Source organism: Pelobates fuscus, chromosome 10 (genome assembly GCF_036172605.1).
Source record: "Pelobates fuscus isolate aPelFus1 chromosome 10, aPelFus1.pri, whole genome shotgun sequence".
NCBI classification, from domain to species: Eukaryota; Metazoa; Chordata; class Amphibia; order Anura; family Pelobatidae; genus Pelobates; species Pelobates fuscus.
In genome coordinates this window covers 47755748-47778409 of record NC_086326.1, presented here as the reverse complement: position 1 = coordinate 47778409, position 22662 = coordinate 47755748, and the positions used below count along the sequence as shown (strand labels likewise).

Here is a 22662-nt window from a genome sequence, read left to right as displayed (position 1 = left end):
ACATCTACATTGTTTATTTAATAATTCAAGTTAAATGTGTATGAACAACGTAATCATTAATTATGTAAAATTGTTTTGTATTTTCTATCATTTAGGCTACTCTTATTGTTAAATTATGTGACTAAGACAATCAGGATGACATAATTTTAGGAAATGGCTGAACCATTGATAGAGCTTGAAGTTGATTTGAAGGACTGGAACACTTAAAAATCAGTACATTTGTCTACATTCTTTTAGTTTTATTTTACTTATATACTCAAATATATCAGGCAGTTAAGCTTCAACACTTTGCTCAAATTTCTACAAGTTGAACAACTGCAAGAATAATTGATTTGATCGTGTCCACCGCTTCACCTTCTGAAATTTGCCACATAGTTGAGCATTGCAAAACTGTCTAAAAGATTTTATTTTATTTCTAGAGATGATACAAAAGTGAGTCCACTGAATAGTTTTCCATTGTAAATTGGTATAAAAAAATGCTCTTTTGTCTTTTGTATGTGAAAGGTAATTTGAGATGATTGCAATCTTTGAATGTATTGTACCATAACACAAAGCCTTTTACTTGTGCAGTATGGTTTATAATGTGCAGCTATGCATATGAGCTATACACAGTGATAAATATAATGACGGTATGAAAAAATTTAGCTTTTATGAGCACCATCTTATGGTTAATATCTGAAGAGGACTGTTAAATGATAAAAAAATATTGTTTATGAGAAAGAAAGGTTAAGAAATCTGAGGTACCGTATATACTCGAGTATAAGCCGACCCGAATATAAGCCGAGGACCCTAATTTTACCCCAAAAAACTGGGAAAACTTATTGACTAAACGAGGGTGGGAAATGGAGCAGCTACTGGTAAATTTCTAAATAAAATTAGATCCTAAAAAAATTATATTAATTGAATATTTATTTACAGTGTGTGTATATAATTTTGGTACACACATATTCCATGACTATTAAACCAGAAACTCTCCCTGACAGTACCACTGCAATGAAAGTCTTTAACTATTAACATTGTTGTGAGAACGTTATTGCTAAATGCGTGAATACTTAACTTTCTATATTTTAATATGTTTACATAGTGCGGCAATTACAAGCAGGATTATTTTTAATACATTTAAAGGAACACTGTCGGCACCCAGACCACTTCAGCTCATTGAAGTGGTCTGGGTACAAACTCCCATCACCCTTAACCCTAGAGGGGTAATTATTGCAGTTTTTATAAACTGCAATAATTATCTGCTAGGGTTAACTCCACCTCTAGTGGCTGTCTACCAGGCAGTCATTAGAGGGACTTCAAGGCTTGAAGGTGACTTTAGGTCACCTAAACGACACTGGGCGTCCTCACGTTATGCATGAGGACTTCCAGCGTCACCAGAATCCCCATGGGAAAGCATTAAATAATGCTTTGGACATTACCGCGCATGCGCATTAGGTCTCCCCCGGTGGTTGACATCAGTGGGGGAGGAACATTGGCGCTGGACCCAGGTAAGTGACAGAAGGGGTTATTAACTCATTCTACACCATGTGTGGGGGGCCTTGACAGAGGGGGGAGCTATGAGTTTGTTTTCCTGGCACTATGGTTTCTCTTTAAGTTTAGGATCTGCATTCTACTGTCTTTCTTCACCATTGTGTAGAGTTATATTTTTTCTCCTGCCTTGTTGTGTGTTATGTATTGATTGAAGTGTGTCACATACGTTGAATTGATGGTTCGTGCTAGTGTTGAATAAGATAAGTCTAATCTTAGTGCTGCATATGTTTTTCAATCTGGTTGTTATTTTGTTTTCTGTCCATGAGTGCTAATTAAAATCAGTCTGGGAACAAGTTGAGTTGGCAATCCTTGTTCTAGGGCATTTATTAAAAGAGAAAACAAATAGTTAAAAGATAAATAGGAGACACACAAAATATATGATATATTTAGATTTTAGTTTCATCAAAATAAATTCATCATTTTAGTTCATAAATATATAAAATGTTCAAATTTTCACATTATTTCCATCATGGTAAATTGCCTTCATCACGGAGCCCTGCAGTATATTCAATGAGCATTTAAATTACATCAATCTAGCTTAAAAGCTTCTTCATAAAAAGCATGCTAATGCTTGCAGTCCTCACATCCATTTGAGCTTCTTGACTAGAAATATACTTCACATGACCAAGCAAACTGACCTAATGCACAAATAAACCTGTGTTGGCTATGTATTTTTATACTTATTGTTACATTGTCGAAAATACATTCCGAGTTCTGTGGACTTTTCAGGAATATAACATTTGTATATATTTCCATGCATATCACAGTTACTATCCAGGTCATACACTGTCTCTAGGTTACAGTCAGAATGTAGCCCTATTCCATAATTGAAAATAACACCCAATTATCATCACAACGTCTTTTAAAGTCATTACAAAGGTACAGATAGTCAGAGGGTATGACTTTCATTGTGGAAAAAACATAAGGTGTATATGGAATGTTTTTGCCATTTAAAGAAGCAATTCAAATACCATAACCAATGCAGCCCACTGTAGGGGGCTCGGAGTTCCTTGGTGCCCTCCCAGGGTAAGTAGTCAAACTGTTTAAGATTGGTTAATGATAACTTACCTGGTGTCCACTTGTACCGTAGCTTCCTCTAGCTCCCCAGAAGCTCCCTGCATTGAGGGGAGGTGCTCATTAGCTGAGAACGCTGAGCTGATGGGCTTTTATATTAAAAAAAGTTATTAAGAGTTCTCTGATGAAATGCCTCCTCAAATTGCACCCTATTAAACCAGGAGGCACAGAAGCTCAGGGTATCATTTACCCTAAGCCCCACACTCACTCCGGTTGCTGGCGACCAACGAAACGTTGAAAACCTAATGTCTCTGGGTGTTTTAGATTACCCCAAAATCAACAATTCATTCAAAACTCAACTTAATTTTGTCAAGGTGTCATATACAATACTATAGACATGATCTTCCACCCACAATCCTCTGTTCTTATATAGTATATCACAGATACTGCATTGATAGCAATACAGCAAGTTTGTGAGGGGAGTCACCATGTGCATTATCTTCCAAAGTGCATCGGGGCTGCATGTAGAAGATAATGTACCCAGACACATGGCAATGAATACATTTTGTGTGTTTCTGGCTGTCGGCCATGTTGTTTTATGTAGTTGAATAAAATACAGGAGGGCGTTTGGAAGGTGATTAGTCGCAAGTGCTTATTTTTGACATGCCATTCTTTATCTATGAGTACTTTTTAGTAAGTATTAAAAAACCATAGCAGCACACAAAATCCAAATAGGTTAGTATGTGTTTAGTATGCAGTAGTTTTTTTTTTTTTTTTTTTTTTAAATAATGACATGAATAGGAACTAAGGTCCCAAATGTTTCACTTTAAACTGATCTAAATAACTTAAAAAAAAAACAAAAAAAACTTTGGATGAAATCAATAATGGTGTCTTCAAGTCCATCTATGTATATGCTACTTCTAAATACCTATATACAATGTATCTGAATATATATATATATGTGAGAAAACAAATAGTTAAAAGATAAATAGGCGACACACAAAATATATGATATATTTAAATTTTAGTTTAATCAAAATAGATTCATAATTTTAGTTCATAAATATATAAAATGTTCATATTTTCACATTATTGCCATCATGGTAAATTGCCTTCATCACGGAGCCCTGCAGTATATTCAAAACAATACATTACAGTGAGGTTGGGTTTGGAAGCATCAAACCAGATTACCAAATGAATGTCTCACATGTCCTATGGGACATTGTTTTTTAAACTCAACAGATGGTGAAGATCTTTTTATATTTGTGTTTATTTGGGAACTCCCACCACAATATACATGCAATGAGGAATCCCTAGTTCCCTCATGTTTCATAAAATTTCTGATGAAAGTTACACATTTTATTAGCTTACATATGCCACAGACAATATGTATATTACATCTCTATATTAGAATATTGACCTCTACCCTGTAGCAGTCAGGGGTAGGCAACCTTCGGCACTCCAGATGTTGTGGACTACATCCCCCATAATGCTCTTACACCCATAATGCTGACAAAGCATCATGGGAGGTGTAGTCCAAAACATCTGGAGTGCTGAAGGTTGCCTATGCCTGCGTGTAGCTCATAGCATGAAGGAATACAAGGAATTATTAATTGTCTTGCTGGTTATGATTTAACATTGTGCCTTTTGGCAGATCAATATATGTAATCCTTTTCTTTAAACTATACATTTGTTTATCTTTTTGTGGGAATAAATTGAATCACAGTAACAAACAATTATTAATTGATTCACAGTAAAGAAAAAAAACAATAAAAGCTACAAAATGCTTATTGCTCATCATTTAATAAAAATTGTCCAACCTTTTTTTACTTATTTCAGAAGTAGCCCCAGAATATGATAAGAACAAACTATGCAGCTTCTCATGGGAAGCACCTATCGAATTGCTTTTTCTCAAACTAAATTTGTATGAAACAAATGAAGATGCTACAGGGCAAAATACAAAAAAAAAAAAATGCGTTGAATGACTTTTTTTCCTAGAACTCGAGGCATTGAAAATATATTTCCCAAAATGATCCTCGGAAATTACTTTTTAGCTTTATTGGTCATTCCATTAGTGTATAAAATATCCGTTCTATTTTATTCTGCTGTTAGCAATGTAGTACAGAAGTTGCATAATCTCTAAAGTTTTTGTAAACACTAGTGCACTTAAAGCAACACTGATGGGGTTTAATCCAAATTACAAAACTCACACTAAAGTAGTCAGGCTGTGACTCATTTGGCATTTTTTCCAAGTCAGTTATATGGGTCTAATGTTTGCCATTTATAGTTTTAACCCCATCATTACAATGTAGTTTTTGTACTTTGAGATCAAGAACAATGTTCACATCTTTCCTATGTATTTAATCAAAACTACACAAACACATATTATACCCCATTTGTAAAAGCTATTTGGGGTTTTCTTATTGTACCATGCATAAACCAACATCATGTTTGGGCAGCTGTGCAAGTCACCATTTTAATCTGCAATTATATGGTGAGGGAAAGGTTTTTGTTTTTCAAGTGGAAAGGATTGGGGACATATTTTACACTTACACCTAAAAAAATATTCACAATCTTTGTAAGGAGGAGAGGTTTGGATGTATTGATCAAGAGATTAACTTTTTTAAAGGACACTATAGGCACCCAGACATCTTTAGGTCATTAAAGGGGTGTGGGTACAGTGCCCCTGTCAGTTTAACCATGTAAATATAATTATTACAGTTATTGATAAACTGTAATAATTACATTGCAGCTTTAACTCCATCTCTAGTGGCTTCCTACCGACTTCTGGGTTGTTAGGAGGCTTTTGGGAGAACATCACGCATTAGCTAAAACACCGTAGGAATGCATTGATTCAAAGCTTTCATATGGAGTTGTTCTAATGCAAATTTGTGGTTCGCCGTGTATGCGCATTAGATCCCTGACATTGGTTGACAATGGGGGAGGAGGAGTAGAGGTGGAAGCGGGGCCTGACTTAGGGCTGAGGGACATCAGTGCTATAATCAGGTAAGTAACCAAAGGGTTCTGTGCTGTGGAGGGGTGGAAGGGTCGCGCAAGCGAGGGGGGCAGTATAGGATACTATATTTCTACGAATACAATTTTGTATTCCTAGTCACGTCCTGTTCCATTCTGCACAGATGCCTGGCCTTGGCTTCTGGTATCCAGTACTCTTTTTACAATTCTTGTTTAGTTTTTTTTTTTTTTTTTTTCTGGTTTTCTATTCTATGTCTGGTTTTCTTTATGCTGTGTTTTCTGGGTTCATTCCTTTATTCCGTTCCTGAAATTCCCAGTCTCTTGGATTCCTTTAAATGTTTTTTGTGTCCACACCCATTCCTTTGCCATTAATCCTTTTTGTTTCAGTCTGTTCCTGCAAGCAGTGGTCTCTGCTCCTTTCTTTGCAGATAAGTACTGTGTGTGTTTTATTGTTGTTTATTTAGTCCTGCATATTAAGGCAATTAGGATCCACCGTAATTGGAGTACTTTGGCGCAGTGGTGGGCTGCATACATCTTGTCCATTTATGTATGTCTAAATCTCCAATGTTTATTACATATATAGTACTTAGTTATGTCTCCTCTTGTTTTGCCTTGTATCTCTTGTCTTGTTTTATTTTGTCTTGTATTCACAGTTCATGTACAGTCCTGTCCTGCCCTGTCCATGTCCTGTTCATGTTTCCCTCATGTATTGTGTACATGTCATGGGTTCTGCTTTCTGTCCTGCTCTGGTTCTGGGTTCTTCCATTCTTGTCTTGTTATCTTGTTTGGTGCCTGTTCTAGTCTTACCTTGTTTCTAGTACTGGATACTTATCTGCTTAATATCAGCTCCTGGCATTCGCTAAGCTGCATCAGGGCTCTGGTATGTGGCCGTACAAACCCTGGTGCTCAACCCCAGGAGGCGTGTGGTTACCCTGCACCAGACCCTGATTTTCCATTTCCACGCTGAGACTCCTATCATCATTATCGGGCATTCAGGGATCCCAGTCTTCGGACTGCCACCAGTGACACCTAGTCTATAGTTTCCCTTTAAGGACATAGGTGGTTTAAAGATTCTGGGGGCTGAGGATGGTAATAACAATAGTCAGATATGGATCCACTTCATTGTTGTATGATACAGAAAGTAAAGGACTGAATTGTTTTGTATTATTTTTTTAAATAATGAAATAGTTGTAGCATTAGACAGTGGGGACAGGAACTAGATTCAATTCCAAGTCTCCTCTTCACTCAAAATGATCGCTCCTTGGGTGTAGATTAAACTGAATGCTAATTTCTCTTGCTTTTTCAAAATAGAAGAAACCTGTTAAGACAAAATTTGCCTATATTACCCTGTTAAGAAATTATATTTAGACTTTTTTTTCCAAAAATAAAATTTAGTACGGGAACTCTGACACTCTGGCTCACATTTTGTCCCATAAATCATTACTTTTTTAGTGTTATAAAGAAATGAACATGCTCATCCATCATTCAAGTCATTTGCTCATTTATGCATCCATATGGTGCTTCAGAGATACAAAATTATGCCAAACTGCTGATTGCCCTAAATTTGGAAGAACTGCAATTCTATCAAAACCAAATGTACAAGTCTAATTTATAAAATCAGAAAAATTTCACTTGGTAGCCCACCTAATATGTTTCTTGAAAGGCCCTTGCAGCTTAATCTATATTAGAAAAACTAATGAGAAAATGAAGGATTGATACTGTAAATCAACTATCAAAAAAATTAAAGCACAGATTTGTCTCTACCTGCACACTTTATAAAAAACATATATAAACTGACCAGCCACATCATTAAAACCACTGACAGAAGTGAATAGTATTGATTATATTGATTATATTGGCACCTGTCAAGGTATGGGATATATTAGGCAGCAAGGGAACAGTCAGTTCTTGAATTTCATGTGTTGGAAGCAGTAAAAATGGTCAAGCAAATAGATCCAAGTGACTTTGAGAAGGGCCAAATAGTGATGGCTAAATGACTGGGTCTGAGTATCTCCAAATCGGCAAGTCTTGTGGGGTGTTCCTGGTATGCAGTGGTTAGTATTCACCAAAAGTGGTGAAAGGAAGGACAATCAGTGAACCACAGGCAAGGTCAGGGGCACCCAAGGGTCATTGAATGACAAGCCCTTCAGGTCCAATCACATAGAAGAGCTACTGTAGCTCAAATTGATGAAAAAAATGTATGTTGGCCATGAAAGAAGGGTGTCGGAACACACAAAATAGCCACAAACCAGTCAGAGCTCCTATGATGACCCCTGCCATCACAGAAAGCACCTTCAATGGGAATGTGAGCATCAAAAAAGGTCCATGGTGAAATGGAAGATGCTTGCCTGCTCTGGTGAATCACATTTTCTTTTAGATCAGTTGGATGGCCGGGTCCATGTGCGTAGTTTACCTGTGGATGAGATGGAAGCAGGATGAACTATGGGAAGAAGGAAGGCCAGCAGAAGCAGTGTTATTCTCTGGGTAAGGTTCTGCTAGGAAACTTACTTGGGTCCTGGCATTCATGTGGATTTTACGTTGACACACACCACCTACCTTGAGATTGTTGGAGAGGTCCTTTGGTGTACAGATACATCTGTTTTGGCAGCATAGGGTTGACCTTTATGATATTAGGTAGGTGGTTCTACTGTTGTGGCAGATCAGTGTATGTGTGTTGTAACACGGCTTGGAGTTACGCCTGCAGTGCGAGCCCAAAGGTATAATGCTTGGGTTTATGATACAGAGAAATCTACTAGGTCACAAATGCATGACCTCTTGAGACTTGCCCAGAAGTGGCTACAGCCAGAAATCAACTCTGCTGCAATAATCATTGAAAAGGTGGTTATCGATCGCTACCTCAGGAGTCTGTCGATAGCGCTACGGAAATGGGTCAGTCAAGCGGATCCAAAGGACCCAGAAGAAATTATGAACTTGACAGAGAGATACCGGTTTGCTAATGAAATTCAGAGTAAAGAACCTTACCTCAACGCCAAATTGCAAAGTAACAGGATACCTGCAAAGAAGTCTGGTGGGTTTAAAGAAACAGATGGGAAAAAAGATTCTGTACAGACCCATAGACAGACTGACTACCTGTAAAATTGGGTGCCCAGGTTCCCAACCCGGCCACAAGGCCAGACTGAGAGAGAGATAAAGTGTTATAGATGTCAGGAGATTGGACATATTGCACGTCACTGTCCACAGACTGATGAACCTATGGAATGTAATTTGGGGAGGGGGGAGAAACATGGTGCATTGTTGGTATACACACAAATGTCTGCTTTAACAAGTACTGGTGGTATTAATCATGTCAAATCTGCAAATATGGAGGGGAGGAGTGTGCAAGCACTCTTAGATTCTGGGAGTGAGGTTTCATTGGTAAAGAGATCTTTACTTCAGAGTGAGCAAGTAGATACAATTCACGTGTTGGATATATAATTGCATACATGGTGACACCCACACGTACCCCACGGCCGAGGTGGAATTTGCTACCGCGGTAGGGCTGATGAAACATAGAGTTGGAGTGGTACCATCATTGCCTTATGATGCGGTATTGGGGCGTGATTTTCCCCTGTTTTGGAAAATTTGGGAAGATACTGTAATAAAACAGGATAAGCGTACAGAGGTAGAGGCAGAAACAGTGGGTTTAGAGAATGGTTTCCCTTTTTCTACGATTGATTTGGAGCAGTATAGTGAAAATGAACCCACTGTAGTATGTTTGGGTGAGGAAGGGGAACACAATGAAAGTGATTCCTCCCAAGTAGAAAATCTAAGGGAAGAGGTGGAGTTCCATCATCTAGGTATTAGTTCAGGAAATTTTCGGGCTGCCCAATGGGAGGATCAAACCTTGGTAGCTGCCCGTAACAATGTTCAGGTAGTGGAAGGTACTCCTGTTAACCCAGAAACCCAATTCTCCCTTCCCTATTTTGCAGAAAGAAATCATTTACTTTACCGAGTAGAGAGGAGGGGGGTTGAAGAGGTTGAGCAATTACTGGTACCTCAATCCCACAGGAACCTAGTCTTAAAACTAGCTCACAGCCATGTATTAGGGGGGCATCTTGGGGTTGAAAAAAAAACAGGGAGAGAGTGCTAAGAAGATTTTACTGGCCATGTGTCAGGGTACTTGAAGTCTCTACCTCTGAGAGAGGTAGAGACTTAGAAGTTTATCCGTCCAGAAGGGCTGTTTCCTCCGTCCCTCGCGGTCCTCCCGGTCATTTACACGCCGGCCGCGAGGGATCCACTTCCTTTTGTAACACGACGCCCAGCAGTCGACGTCATGACGCCAACCCGGACCGACCTGTCACTCAATTGTCTGGAAAATAATCAGGACTCGTCGGAGGCGTGTCTACTCTCCTGAGCCAGGGTATTTAACAGTGCTTCTTCCATTTGCTCATTGCCCTGTCGTGGTTCTAGCCTGTCTAGTCACTCAGCGCTCTTGTATTCCAGTTATCCTTTTGGTTCCGACCCGGCTTGTTTGTATTACTCTGCTTATCTCTGTTACCCTTTGACTCGGCTTGTTCCTCGCTTACCTGTCTTCTCGTTCCCTCGACCTCGGCTTGTCTTTGACCATTCTCTCTATCTCCGTACGTTAGTCCGGCCATTCTAAGGTCCGGTATACGTACCTTTCTACTGTCTGTACTCTGCGTGTTGGATCCCTGTCCCGATCCTGACACCATGAATCTACTTTGCTATAGAGCGATTTTGCAAGTCATGCCCAGAATGCCAAAGAAAGGCTCCATTCCAAGCTTTCCGTAATCCCCTCATTCCTCTTCCCATTATAGAAGTCCCATTTGAAAGAATTGCTATGGACCTGGTTGGTCCTTTACTTAAATCCGCTAGGGGGCACCAATATATATTGGTAGTACTAGATTATGCTACCCGCTATCCCGAAGCTATACCTTTAAGAAATACCTTCGCTAAAACCATTGCCAGATAGTTAATGTTTATGTTCAGCCGGGTTGGAATACCTAGAGAAGTACTTACAGACCAAGGTCCTCCTTTCATGTCACGAGTGATGAAAGAGCTATGTAACTTGTTGAAGATTAGACAATTGAAAACCTCAGTGTATCACCCACAAACTGTTGGGTTAGTGGAAAGATTTAATAAAACCTTAAAAGCAATGCTCCGTAAGGTAATTGATAAAGATGGTAAGAATTGGGATTGTTTGCTCCCATATCTAATGTTTGCTATCAGAGAAGTCCCCCAAGCTTCCACAGGGTTGTCACCTTTTGAATTGTTATATGGCAGACATCCTAGAGGTCTCCTTGATGTTGCGATGGAAACATGGGAACAGGAACACACGCCTCATAGGAGTGTTATTGAACATGTGGCACAAATGCAGGATCGCATTGAGGCCATAATGCCAATTGTGAGGGAAAATATGGAGAGAGCACAGGAAGCCCAGAAAGCCAGTTATAACAGGAATGCTAGAATTAGGGTCTTTCAACCTGGAGACAGGGTTATGGTACTAATCCCCACAGTAGAAAGTAAATTCCTTGCAAACTGGCATGGCCCATACAAGATCATTGAACGAGTCAATGAGGTTGTCTCTACCAGGTGAGACAACCTGGTAGAAGAAAGCCCGAACAAATATATCATACAAATTTACTTAAACCCTGGACAAACAGAGAGGTCTTGATGGCCATGATAGACAAAGTTCCTCTGACCAAAGTCGACAAAGTACCAGAGGTTACATTGCTAACACTCTAGCACCTCATCAGAAAAATGAGGTCAGGAAGTTTGTTCTTAGAAATCGGAATGTGTTTGCTCCAGTACCAGGAAAGACTCATGTTATTGAACATGACATAATTACGGAACCTGGAAAAAGGGTTAACTTAAAACCCTACCAAATCCCAGAGGCCAGAAAAGAAGCCATCAAAGCAGAGGTCCGAAAGATGCTTGAGCTAGGGGTTATCGAGGAATCACAAAGTGAATGAAGTAATCCTATAGTGTTGGTACCCAAGCAAAATGGAGATATCAGATTCTGTAATGATTTCAGAAAGTTAAATGAGATATCAAAATGTGATGCTTATCCCATGCCTAGGGTTGATGACCTGATAGAGAGATTAGGACGATCCAGATATCTGACTACATTAGATCTGACTAAAGGTTATTGGCAAGTTCCCTTAACAGAGCGGGCCAAAGAAAAAACTGCTTTTTCCACACCAGAAGGTTTATTTCACTATAAAGTCTTACCTTTTGGGTTGCATGGTGCACCTGCCACATTCCAAAGAATGATGGATATAATCCTTAAACCCCATAGTGAATACGTGGCTGCCTACCTTGACGATGTTGTTATACACAGTACAGATTGGGAAACACACCTTCCCCGAGTTCAGGCAGTAATAAAGTATATACGAGATGCAGGTCTAACTGCCAATCCATCCAAATGTACGATAGGTTTGGAAGAGGCTCAGTATTTGGGCTACACTATTGGGAGGGGTCTCCTGAAACCACAGAAAAGTAAGGTAGATGCTATTTTGGATTGGCCACGTCCTGTGATAAAGAAACAAGTTAGGGCATTTCTAGGCTTAGTGGGCTACTACCGTAGATTCATACCTAACTTTGCTACGATCGCAAACCCATTGACAGAGCTAACTAAGGCAAAAGGCCCTGTTATGATAAAGTGGACTCCCGAGGTAGAGAAGGCATTTAGTACCCTGAAGGAGGTTTTGTGTGCTGACCCAATTTTGGTTGCCCCAGACTTTACAAAATAATTTGTGGTACAGACAGATGCGTCTGATGTGGGCCTAGGAGCGGTTCTTTCTCAGGTACACAGAGGAGAAGAACATCCCATTATGTACCTGAGCAAGAAGCTGAATCCCCATGAACAGAGATACTCAGTGGTTGAGAAAGAATGCTTGGCCATAAAATGGGCACTGGAAACACTTAAGTATTATCTATTGGGGAGAAGGTTCAAACTTGTCACAGATCATGCGCCTTTGACGTGGATGAGACAAAACAAGGAAACAAATGCCAGAGTGACTAGGTGGTTCCTTAGTCTTCAGCCATATAACTTCTCTATGGCGCATAGAGCTGGTAAAGACCAGGGGAATGCAGATGGTTTATCCAGAGTTCATTGTTTGTGGTCAAAGGTCGCTACGACCAATGGGTCTAAGCTGGCGGGGGGGATATGTGACAGAGTCTATGAGAGGGTAATAGAAGGAAGGTATCTAGGACCCAGAATCCTCCACAGTCTGTACTCCTTCACATGCCCAATTAGCAACTGCTGAGGCTTTAATTAGCAGGTCTCAGAGCAGAAAGGGGAGAGATACAATCTGACCTGCAGAGAGAGCAGGTCTGTGCAGAGCAGCACCAAACAAAGTGCTAAAGGTTGGTGAAACCAATGTTTATTTTTGTTGATTTGTGTAGTTTATTACCCTGGTTAGTACGGGACATTACTTTATGTTTAGTTAGTGCTCAAATTTGAGCTAGGATTTTGTTTGTAGATTTTCCTTTCTGTTGTGCTGCAGTTTTGAACAAATTGATTGCTGCATGGATTTTTGTGCACGCTGTAAATAAACCACACAATTTTTGCATAAGAGACTGTTGTTCTATACCTGTTACCCTAGAGGACTGTGTTGCTTTGCCCATAAAGGTCACAGTGTGTAGTGTATGTATTTATACTAAAACGGTGATGTGTTTTCTCTAAGTACAAATTAGTCACTAAAATATAACCTTAAGCCATTCTGTACTTTAGGAATATTGCTGACCCTCCTGATGTGCCTGGTCAGAAGAGGGGTACCTGAACTCAGGTTCCTTTCATACGTCTCAACTTGCGTGTAGACCAAATCTAGCTTCTGTACTTTCTGCCCAACAACTAAACAAATTCTACCTTGCGGAAAAAAAAATAATGGAACTTCGAAGACAGCAGGTGACATCGGGTTGTATTAGTTTAATGCCATGGTGAAAGATCAGTCATGACATTCCATTTAAAGCCATTTCATTACTTGAACTATGAATACAACAAGCCTCTATTTGATCTTTTTCTTGTCCTGTCAGCTCTCTGTCCTGGTTTCCACATCACTGTGAAATAAAATTACATATTGTCTTCATTTGGATGCACTCAAGTATTGTCTTATAAAGAAGATCAAGCACTCTGAGAAATTAAGTTTGACAACTCTTATAGGACCAACTGATAGCTTCAAGACTGATTGTTGCTGCATTATTACTCAGAACGATGTAGTGGGTTTATTCCTGTCCTTTAACCCCTTAAGGACACATGACATGTGTGACATGTCATGATTCCCTTTTATTCCAGAAGTTTGGTCCTTAAGGGGTTAATCCAGTGCCAGGTGTCTGTCCAGCATTTTCAATAGCAGCTAAGATTCAAGTGGTTTATTCAACGAACAGTGTATTACGATGAACTAACACCCAAATGGTAACTGAATCCAAAATATATTATTTTAAAATACTTTTGTAACATATGCTGACATTTAATAAACAACCCAATGTTTGAAATACTTAACCAATTTTGAGAAAACTTAATTAAGACACAATTTAAGGTCAGGCTATTTAAATGTTGATAATTTTGCTATCATTTTTATTAAAGATTGTAATTACGAATTTCAAATATTCAACCAACATAGCCGTGACTGTTGTAATAAGGTTTCTGGACATAAAAATGCTATTACCATGCCAATCAGTTTTCTGTTATGTTGTCTACTTAATCACAATATCTTTAAAAATATATTTACATCACAGACATGTTACAAAAATGTAGCTTCTCCAGGTTACGTATCTCCTTAATAACCATCTTGGCAATTGTTAAAACAATTTTAAAGGAGCACTATAGTTACCAGAACAACTACAGCTTATTGTATTTGTTCTGGTGAGTATAATCATTCCCTTCAGGCATTTTGCAGGAAACTGTTTTTTGTAAGAGAAAAGGCAGTCTTTGCATTACATCCTAGGGATACCTCCCCTGGCCACTTCTAAGATGGTTATTAGAGGTGCTTCCTGGGTCAGTGCTGCACAGTGTGTCTGAATGCTTAAATGTAAATCTTTATATATGTTATCTCAGCTTATGTAGAAAAAAACAGTTAAGTGGTTTTGTTGTAGATCATGCCCCATGCAGTCTCACTGCTATATTCTCTGCTATTTAGGGATTAATTCACTGTTTATACAGCCCTAGCTACACCTCTCTGCATATGTGACTCAGATAGCTTACTTTATACACTATCTTAAAAAGGGTTCAACATTTTAGTTTCCCTTATAGCACAGTGTGTTTAATCTAAAATTTCTTATTTCTAGCTCCTTTTATAACCTGGTAGATCCTGCATCAACATAATATGTGTGAATTAAAGTTCAATTTAGAGAGCAGGAGATAAGATGTGAACTAAATTGAAAGATGGGTGTAAAAAAAAAAGAAAATAAACAATAAACAAAGTAATGTAACTCTAAAATGTTTGTTTTTTTACACTAAGAACAATAAGGAAATGGAATGGAGTCTGATTAGAGAATTTAATAGTGCAATGTTGGTGGTTAGTATTACAATACCACAACTAATGTACAAGTAATATGGGGGAAAATGCTTTAGTATTTCACCACTAAAGTGCAAGCTATTTTATGGTCTAATTCTGTAGTTTTCATATCAATTACAGAGGTCAGTTAACTTGTCTAACTTTATAAACTTTTCAGTTATTGATTTGTTGACAGTTGATGTCAATTAGCATTCTTAATGTAACCATTGAAATGGTCAAGTTTTTGCAATTTTTTGACAACTATATTTTGGTTTCCATTTTGGGAGTAGATTGTCAATTTACTACAATAAACCAATATTTTTAAATTAACATAAGCTAAATTTGGATCATTTACCGTTTGCTTGAAAGAAAATTAACTCAAGTGTAGGGTCCTGACTATATTCTATTTAGTGATGTGCCAGTTGACTTGTAGCGATCTTTTGAATTTGCTTTGTAATATTCATATTTACCGTTCCTTTTTTTGCTCGCTATCAGGATTATCAGGACACCTACAATCAAAATAGCCAGCTGATATTACTGAAAATAAAATTTGGCAAATCTCCCTATTGCCATATCTACCAGAAACATAAGAATGGTAAAAAATTATGTATAATCTCCTAACCCAAGCCTCTCCCCTCCCCCCTTCAAAATGGAACGCATGCATGGTCATTTAGGAAAGTACGAATTGACAGGAATTCAATATGAGTTTAAAATTGAAGGCCAAAATATTGAATTGGAAAAAATATCTCGGATTAGCTATGTTTGCAGTTTGGCTATTATTGTCTAACATTTTAAAATAATTTTGAATTAATTTTAAATTCTGACTTTATATAGTTATAATATCCTTTTAACTGAAACACAGCTGACTTAAAGGGACACTATAGTCACCAAAACAACTACATCTTAATGTAGGGGTTCTGGTTTCTATAGCCTGTCTGTGCAGGCTTTTCAATGTAAACGCTGCCTTTTCAGAGAATAGGCAATGTTTACATTGGTGCCTAGTAACACCTCTAGTGGCAGTCACTCAGATGGCTACTAGAAGTGTTTCTAGTCCAGTGCTGCAGTGTGTGCAGCACTGGCATTCAGTGTTTCCATGCTCTGCATGGAGGGCTGAATTGATCCAATGCATCTCTATGAAGACAAGCTGATTGGCGCAGTGCAGCATTTTGACATGCATACGCAATAGCCTCCCAATGATATCCTATGGAAAAGTAATGGATTTGCTGGGATCTCAGCTATGGAGGCGGAATCAGACAGGGAAAAAAAGGTGAGCATTGCTGACACTATAGTGTCCCTTTAAATAATTTTTGCAATTAGCTATTTTGACCTTACATTTTAAATTACATTTTAATTCTCACTTTAGTGAAAAATCCTGTTAGTAAATAACGCTTTAAGAGCTTCAACGACTCTTACACTAGGCCATGTACATCTATGCGCCTTTAATCTTGTTATCTAGTATAGTGTTCTGTAATTGTAATTACACATTAGTTTTTTTCATTTTTTTAAGTACGGTATATAGAAACACATTATTCAATAAATTAATGTTTTAATTTATACAACTTCCTAAAATATTAAAATCAATATAAACAACAATTTAATAAAATTTCCCCAAACATGTATATATTTGTAAGGTTCACAAATACATTGACTGCTTATTGAAAATGTGCTTGCTTAAAATATTTATTGATTTAAAAAAAGTTAAAATATTTGTGTATACAAAGTTGATGACAAAAAACCATGCATACAGTTGGCATACAATAAAAATAACTTAACTTTACATCAGATGGCTTTACAAAATAAATAGTAACTTCCATGAATAAGTTATTTTATGAAGTGCATCCATCAGAGCAAACACATAGCAATCTGAGTCTATACGTCCTGTGCTAATAATTAACATTTAAGATAGTTCACATGGCCATTACGTTTTTGACAATGGTTTGCCATTCTTATATTAACATAAGACTGGTAGTAATAAAGAAAGAAGGGCACTTAAAATGAAGAGTGAAATGGATATAATCTGTAGAGCAGTGCATCTGTTTATATGGAAGATCATTTCTAACTTTCTCAAATATGTAGATCAGTGTGAGTTCAAATTGAAGATAAGTTTGATCACAAGGTATTTGTCACCTCCCAAAAAATTCAACATAGAAAAGTGTGGAAATGTCATGTTAAAGGGACACTCCGAGTACCTGCATACTGTATACTGAAAAGTAATTGCACACATATCTACAATTAACTAAATTCATGAAAGTTTATTTATTTATACGTTTTCATGAATGAAGCTACTCGTAAAGCTGACAAAGTAGATATTGCATTAGCGCGTACTTTGTTTGGCTTTTGGAATGCACGATACTCCAATGAAGAAAAAAATTGGAGGGCTAAGATTTGTTTAAAAGTCTCAGCCACCTCCTAGTCCAAGGAGAGGCTGCAGATGTACATACAATTGTGAAATTTAAACTTGAACATTTCTTCTTTAATGTGTGTGGGTTTTTTTAATTCTATTAAATATTTTTGTTTGAAAGGAGCAAAGTTTCTCTTTAATATGTTTATAACAAATGTTTGCATTGTTTTACCATATTATTTTCATAACATATTAAATAGGGAGGGAAGGGGGGGGGGGGGAGGGGGAACCCAAGCCTAAGCAGATACATTATAAATAATGTATACTTAAACTGTTTAAATAACATCTCGCCTGCCCATTGCACAATTTTAATATATACTTTTTGTTCCTCCTGTATGACAAAAATTGTTAAGATTGTGTTCAAAAATTTGAGCTACACTAGAAAATTCAGTCTAATCTTAGTTCAATGGACAATGTGAATTTGTATACAAATATGCATTAGCAACGCATTTAATATGTTTTATGCACTGTCAGTTTATTTGGAGCAGACTTAAAACAATGCTATTTTTTTATATATTATAAAACTGTATTTTATCTGCAATTTCCCTTTAATGGCATAATACATGAAAGTGTCTTTTACACACTGTGCATCATACAAATAATTTGCATAATTGTAACAGCCTAATATGACATGTAATATGACATCTTAGAATGAAAACTGAAGCACATTAAACTCTGAATGTTATAAAAAATAGCTTCAATATGAAACATTATTCCTCAAAGAACGACATTTCTTATTTAGAGAAACCCGTCATAAACAAACATCGTCTAACCATTGGAGCATTTTAACCTCTGTATCCATTTCACATATAGTTTCCTTTGATAAATGATTACAGATGCCTAACAAAAAAAAATATTTCCCCTTTTAGTCTGGCAGTCACAATATACAAATTCTTTATTGCACATCTATATGGTTTTTTTTTTTATCTCATTTTTCTCAGCCTCATTCTGTTTTCTTTATCCCTCTTTTTGAGCAAATTAATAAACTGGTTGAAAAAATGTTCCTGATCTTTCTTCTTTTGTACAAGGCGAAAACGTTCGTCCCGTCCATATTTCTCTGCAAATTCTTTAAAAGTGGTCCTTCAAAGAAAAGCAAATAAATGACAAATATGAAAAGTAGATATATAAATAACAAAATATACATGCTTTGATCCCTTTAGGAGACCACATACTGGGAGCTCATTGTCTTAATCAACTTCCGGGTCAGCATCAGTCTTCCATAGTCAATTAAAAATACTATTGGTGGTTGCTCATTTATAATGTTTAAAGGGACACTCCACTGCCAAAAAATGAAATAAAAATCACCATATAGTTAATATACCTCCAATGAAAACATGTATGCATTTAGTTGTATTTATTTTATTTGGGGTATATCTAAAAACCTCTTGCAAAAGCTGCAGATCTCTTGTCTGGAGCCTTAAAAAAAAATAAGTTTGGAAGCCTTTTGAGGGCAGTCTCTCAAAACCATTAATGACTCTTACTAACTTTTTAATGGCCTTGTAATGATGCTGTGCTGTGTCCCATAGACACTATTTTAGTGTTGCTCAAACTATGCTTAAAGGGATACTCCAGACCCCGGATATTTTTTTTATTTTTTTATCACTCTAATGTATGGTCTCTATGATTGCGCCCCTTTAAAACTAAACATTTTAATATCAATATTGTATAGTACATCTTACAACATAACCAGTTTTGGATGCTTTTTATGGTTTAAGTGAAACTGTGATACAAATATGTTTCTCTACATTCCATATACATGATGGCCAGTTGGGATTGTGTTGTGACAGGACATCAACATGTTCCATTGCATCTGCATACATCTCTGAATCATTGATATGGGATCAATGTGCACAATGGTACCTGGTTTTTTTCACATTTGGAGAAGTAATTGGGGAAGTAACAAAGCAAGGGACTCACATATTACCTACTCTCCTAGCCTCATCATCTGGCTATCTAAAGGATCCTTCTCACCACACGTGCAGCAGATTATAGGTAATATAATAGAGTAAATGGACTTGTAGGACCACTCAATTCTTGACTTACTCCATGTTGTTGTATACAGCCAAGATGGCTCACAGCCTTCCAAGTACTAAATGTGCCCTGCTACTTTCAGGTGGGCTGTAAGGTGTGAGCCCCATAGCTTTTGACATTCATCATGAAAACCCCATAGCTACACTTCCAGGGAATGACTACTAAATTATATATTAATATTTCCAATAAGATTTCTCTGTTAGAAAAATGATTTATTGTAAATCAAAATCAAAAGTTGTTAGCCACTACCAGTAATCCTCAAATTTCCAGAGTAATAATGTGGTATACCATTCAAGTGGATGCAAAATATATCACCTACTAGTGTCTTAGATCAATTTAAAAGACTCCAGTGCCCCACTTTTGTTTTCTGAAAAGCAGAGTGATTTCATTTTTTTCAGTTTGTGCAAATTCTTTATAAAGTCACCATCTGCATTGTTTTACCTTGGGGAAAGTTTGGACTCCTCAAGAAGCTTTTTAAATTCTTCTTTGGCGAGCATTAATTTACTCCGTTTTTCTTTGTATTCTTCTTTAATCCGAGTTTTTACAAACTGTTCAAACATCTAAAAATAGAGAATACATTCAATAACACTCAATAAGACTCAATAATTATATTTTTGTTTTGTCATGGGAATTCTGTTACTGAACTTTGTAGCAATACATGGAAAACTACCTTAACAGAATATCTTTGGGTCTATTCATAGTAACTTTTAGATATCTAATCCACATTTTTGCAGTTTCTCTGTATAATGATCTGCCTTTTTTTACCAGTTTTTTAAAGACAATCCATTGTTTAGGATCTGAATGTTTCTAAGATATGACCGTTGTACAAGCAGACCTTTTTGGGGTCTTCAACATTGCACAAGTTTTGTTTCAATATTAGAAATCTGATAGCCTAATCTAAGCATTATGTCAAGTGGGGTAGAATCAATAAATTGACATAACTCATCACAAATGTAAGTTAGTTTTCAAAAGTATTTCTTTATACCACCTACACATTCTAAGGATCATTTTAAAAAGAACAGCTCAAGGCAGACAGAACAGCTGTGAAAGATCATTTACGTCTGTACACACAAACATATATTTTATATATCTGCATATATACACTGAACAAAATTATAAACCTAACACTTTTGTTTTTTCCCCCATTTTTCATGAGCTGAACTCAAAGATCTAAGACTTTTTCTATGTACACAAAATACCTATTTCTCTCAAATATTGGTCACAAATCTGTGTTTGTGAGTACTTCTCCTTTGCCAAGATAATCCATCCACCTCACAGGTATGGCATATCAAGATGCTGATTAGAGAGCATTATTATTGCACGGGTGTGCCTTAGGCTGGCCACAATAAAAGGCCACTCTAAAATGTGCAGTTTTACTGTATTGGAGGGGTCCGGTGGGGTCCAAAAACCAGTCAGTGTGACCACCATTTGCCTCACGCAGTGCAACACATCTCCTTTGCATAGAGTTGATCAGGTTGTTGATTGTGGCATGTGGAATGTTGGTCCACTCCTCTTCATGGCTGTGCGAAGTTGCTGGATATTGGCAGAACCTGGAACACGCTGTTGTATACGCCGATCAGTGCATCCCAAACATGCTCAATGGGTGACATGTCAGGTGAGTATGCTGGCCATGCAAGAACTGGGATGTTCTCAGCTTTCAGGAATTGTGTACAGATCCTTGCAACATGGGGCTGTGCATTATCATGCTCAGGGCCGGATTAACATAGGGGCTGATGGAGCTGCAGCTCCAGGCCCAGGCCCATGGAATAGGCCCATTAAAAAAAAAAAAAAAAATCTATTTTTTTTTTTTTTATTTTTTTTTTACACACTACTCTTAGGTTTGCCACCTGACTGGTATTTTACTGGCACAGCCGGTATTTGAAGCTGCCTGGCCATGCCAGTATTGCAGTAATAACGGCAATACAAATGCAGGTATTTTTCTCAGAATAAATGGAGATTACTCTGCAATACCAGCACCAGCCAGTAGGGGTCACTGTGTGTGGAGAGAGGCAGGGATAGGAAGTTACAGCATATCCCTGCCTTTCTCTACTACTCACTGATCCGTGGGGAAGCGGCAACACAGCACAGAGTCCAGACAGCAGCTCTACAGCTCAGGTAAGTGAGAGAGGGGGAAAAGGTAGCAGGGACACATGGGGACACTGAGACACTAGGGGACACATGGGGACACTGAAACACTAGCGGACATTGAGACACTAGCGGACATATGGGGACACTGAGACACTAGGGGACACAGACCCTAGGGGACACATGGGGACACAGACACTAGGGGACACTGAGACACTAGGACACATGGGGACACATACACTGGGAGACCTGGGAACACAGACACTTGGGGACACTGGAAAACATGGGGACACTGAGACACTAGGGGACACTGAGACACTAGGGGACACTGAGACACTAGGGGACATATGGGGACACTGAGACACTAGAGGACACAAACATTAGGGGACACATGGGGACACTGAGACACTAGGACACATGGGGACACAGACACTGGGAGACCTGGGAACACTGAGACACTTGGGGACACTGGAAAACATGGGGACACCGGGACACATGGGGATGCTGAGACACATGGGGATGCTGTGAGACATAGGGACATTGGGAGACACTGAGACATTGGGACACGGAGACACTATGTCCTCATGTCTCCCAGTGTCCCCATGTCCCCCAGCCAGTGTCCCTAGTGTCCCCAAGTCTCCCAGTGCCTGTGTCCCATGTCTCTCAGTGTGCCTAGTGTCCCTATGTCTCCCAGTGTCCCTATATGTCCCAGTGTCCCTATATGTCCCAGTGTCCCCATGTCTATGTCCACAACTGTCCCCATGTCTACCAGTGTCCCCAAGTGTATGTCTCCCAGCCAGTGTCCCCTAGTCTCCCAGTGTCTGTGTTCCCATGTCTCTGTGTCCCTAGTGTCCTAAAATGTTTCAGTGTCCCCATGTCTCCCAGTTTCCCTAAATTTCTCATTGTCCCCATGTCTGGCTGTGTTCCCATTATCCTAGTGACATGGGGGCACACTGAGACATTAGGACACTGGGAGAAATGGGGACACTGAGACACTGGGAGACTAGGGGACTGGGCGACATGGGGACACTTACACTGTGATACATAGGGACACTGAGACACTGGGTGACTTGCGAGACTGAGACACAGGGAGACAGTGGGAGAAATCCATCTATACAGCAGAATCAAACTGTGAGTAGTTTGTTGGTGATTTTACAGAATTTTCTC

At 38.3% G+C, this 22662-nt stretch overlaps 1 protein-coding gene across 1 annotated transcript in view; it reads right to left on the bottom strand.

The window, feature by feature from the left end:
• Positions 1-16649: 16649 nt before the first annotated feature.
• The window catches only part of TCERG1L (transcription elongation regulator 1 like), a 173870-nt gene continuing 167857 nt past the window's right edge, over positions 16650-22662 (bottom strand). The window contains exons 12-13 of the mRNA XM_063434162.1: positions 19852-19970; positions 16650-18459 (exon numbers count right to left, since the gene is read on the bottom strand). Coding sequence (XP_063290232.1) covers positions 18303-18459; positions 19852-19970 — 276 coding nt within the window. The 3' untranslated portion in view covers positions 16650-18302. The remainder of the gene's footprint in view (positions 18460-19851; positions 19971-22662) is intronic.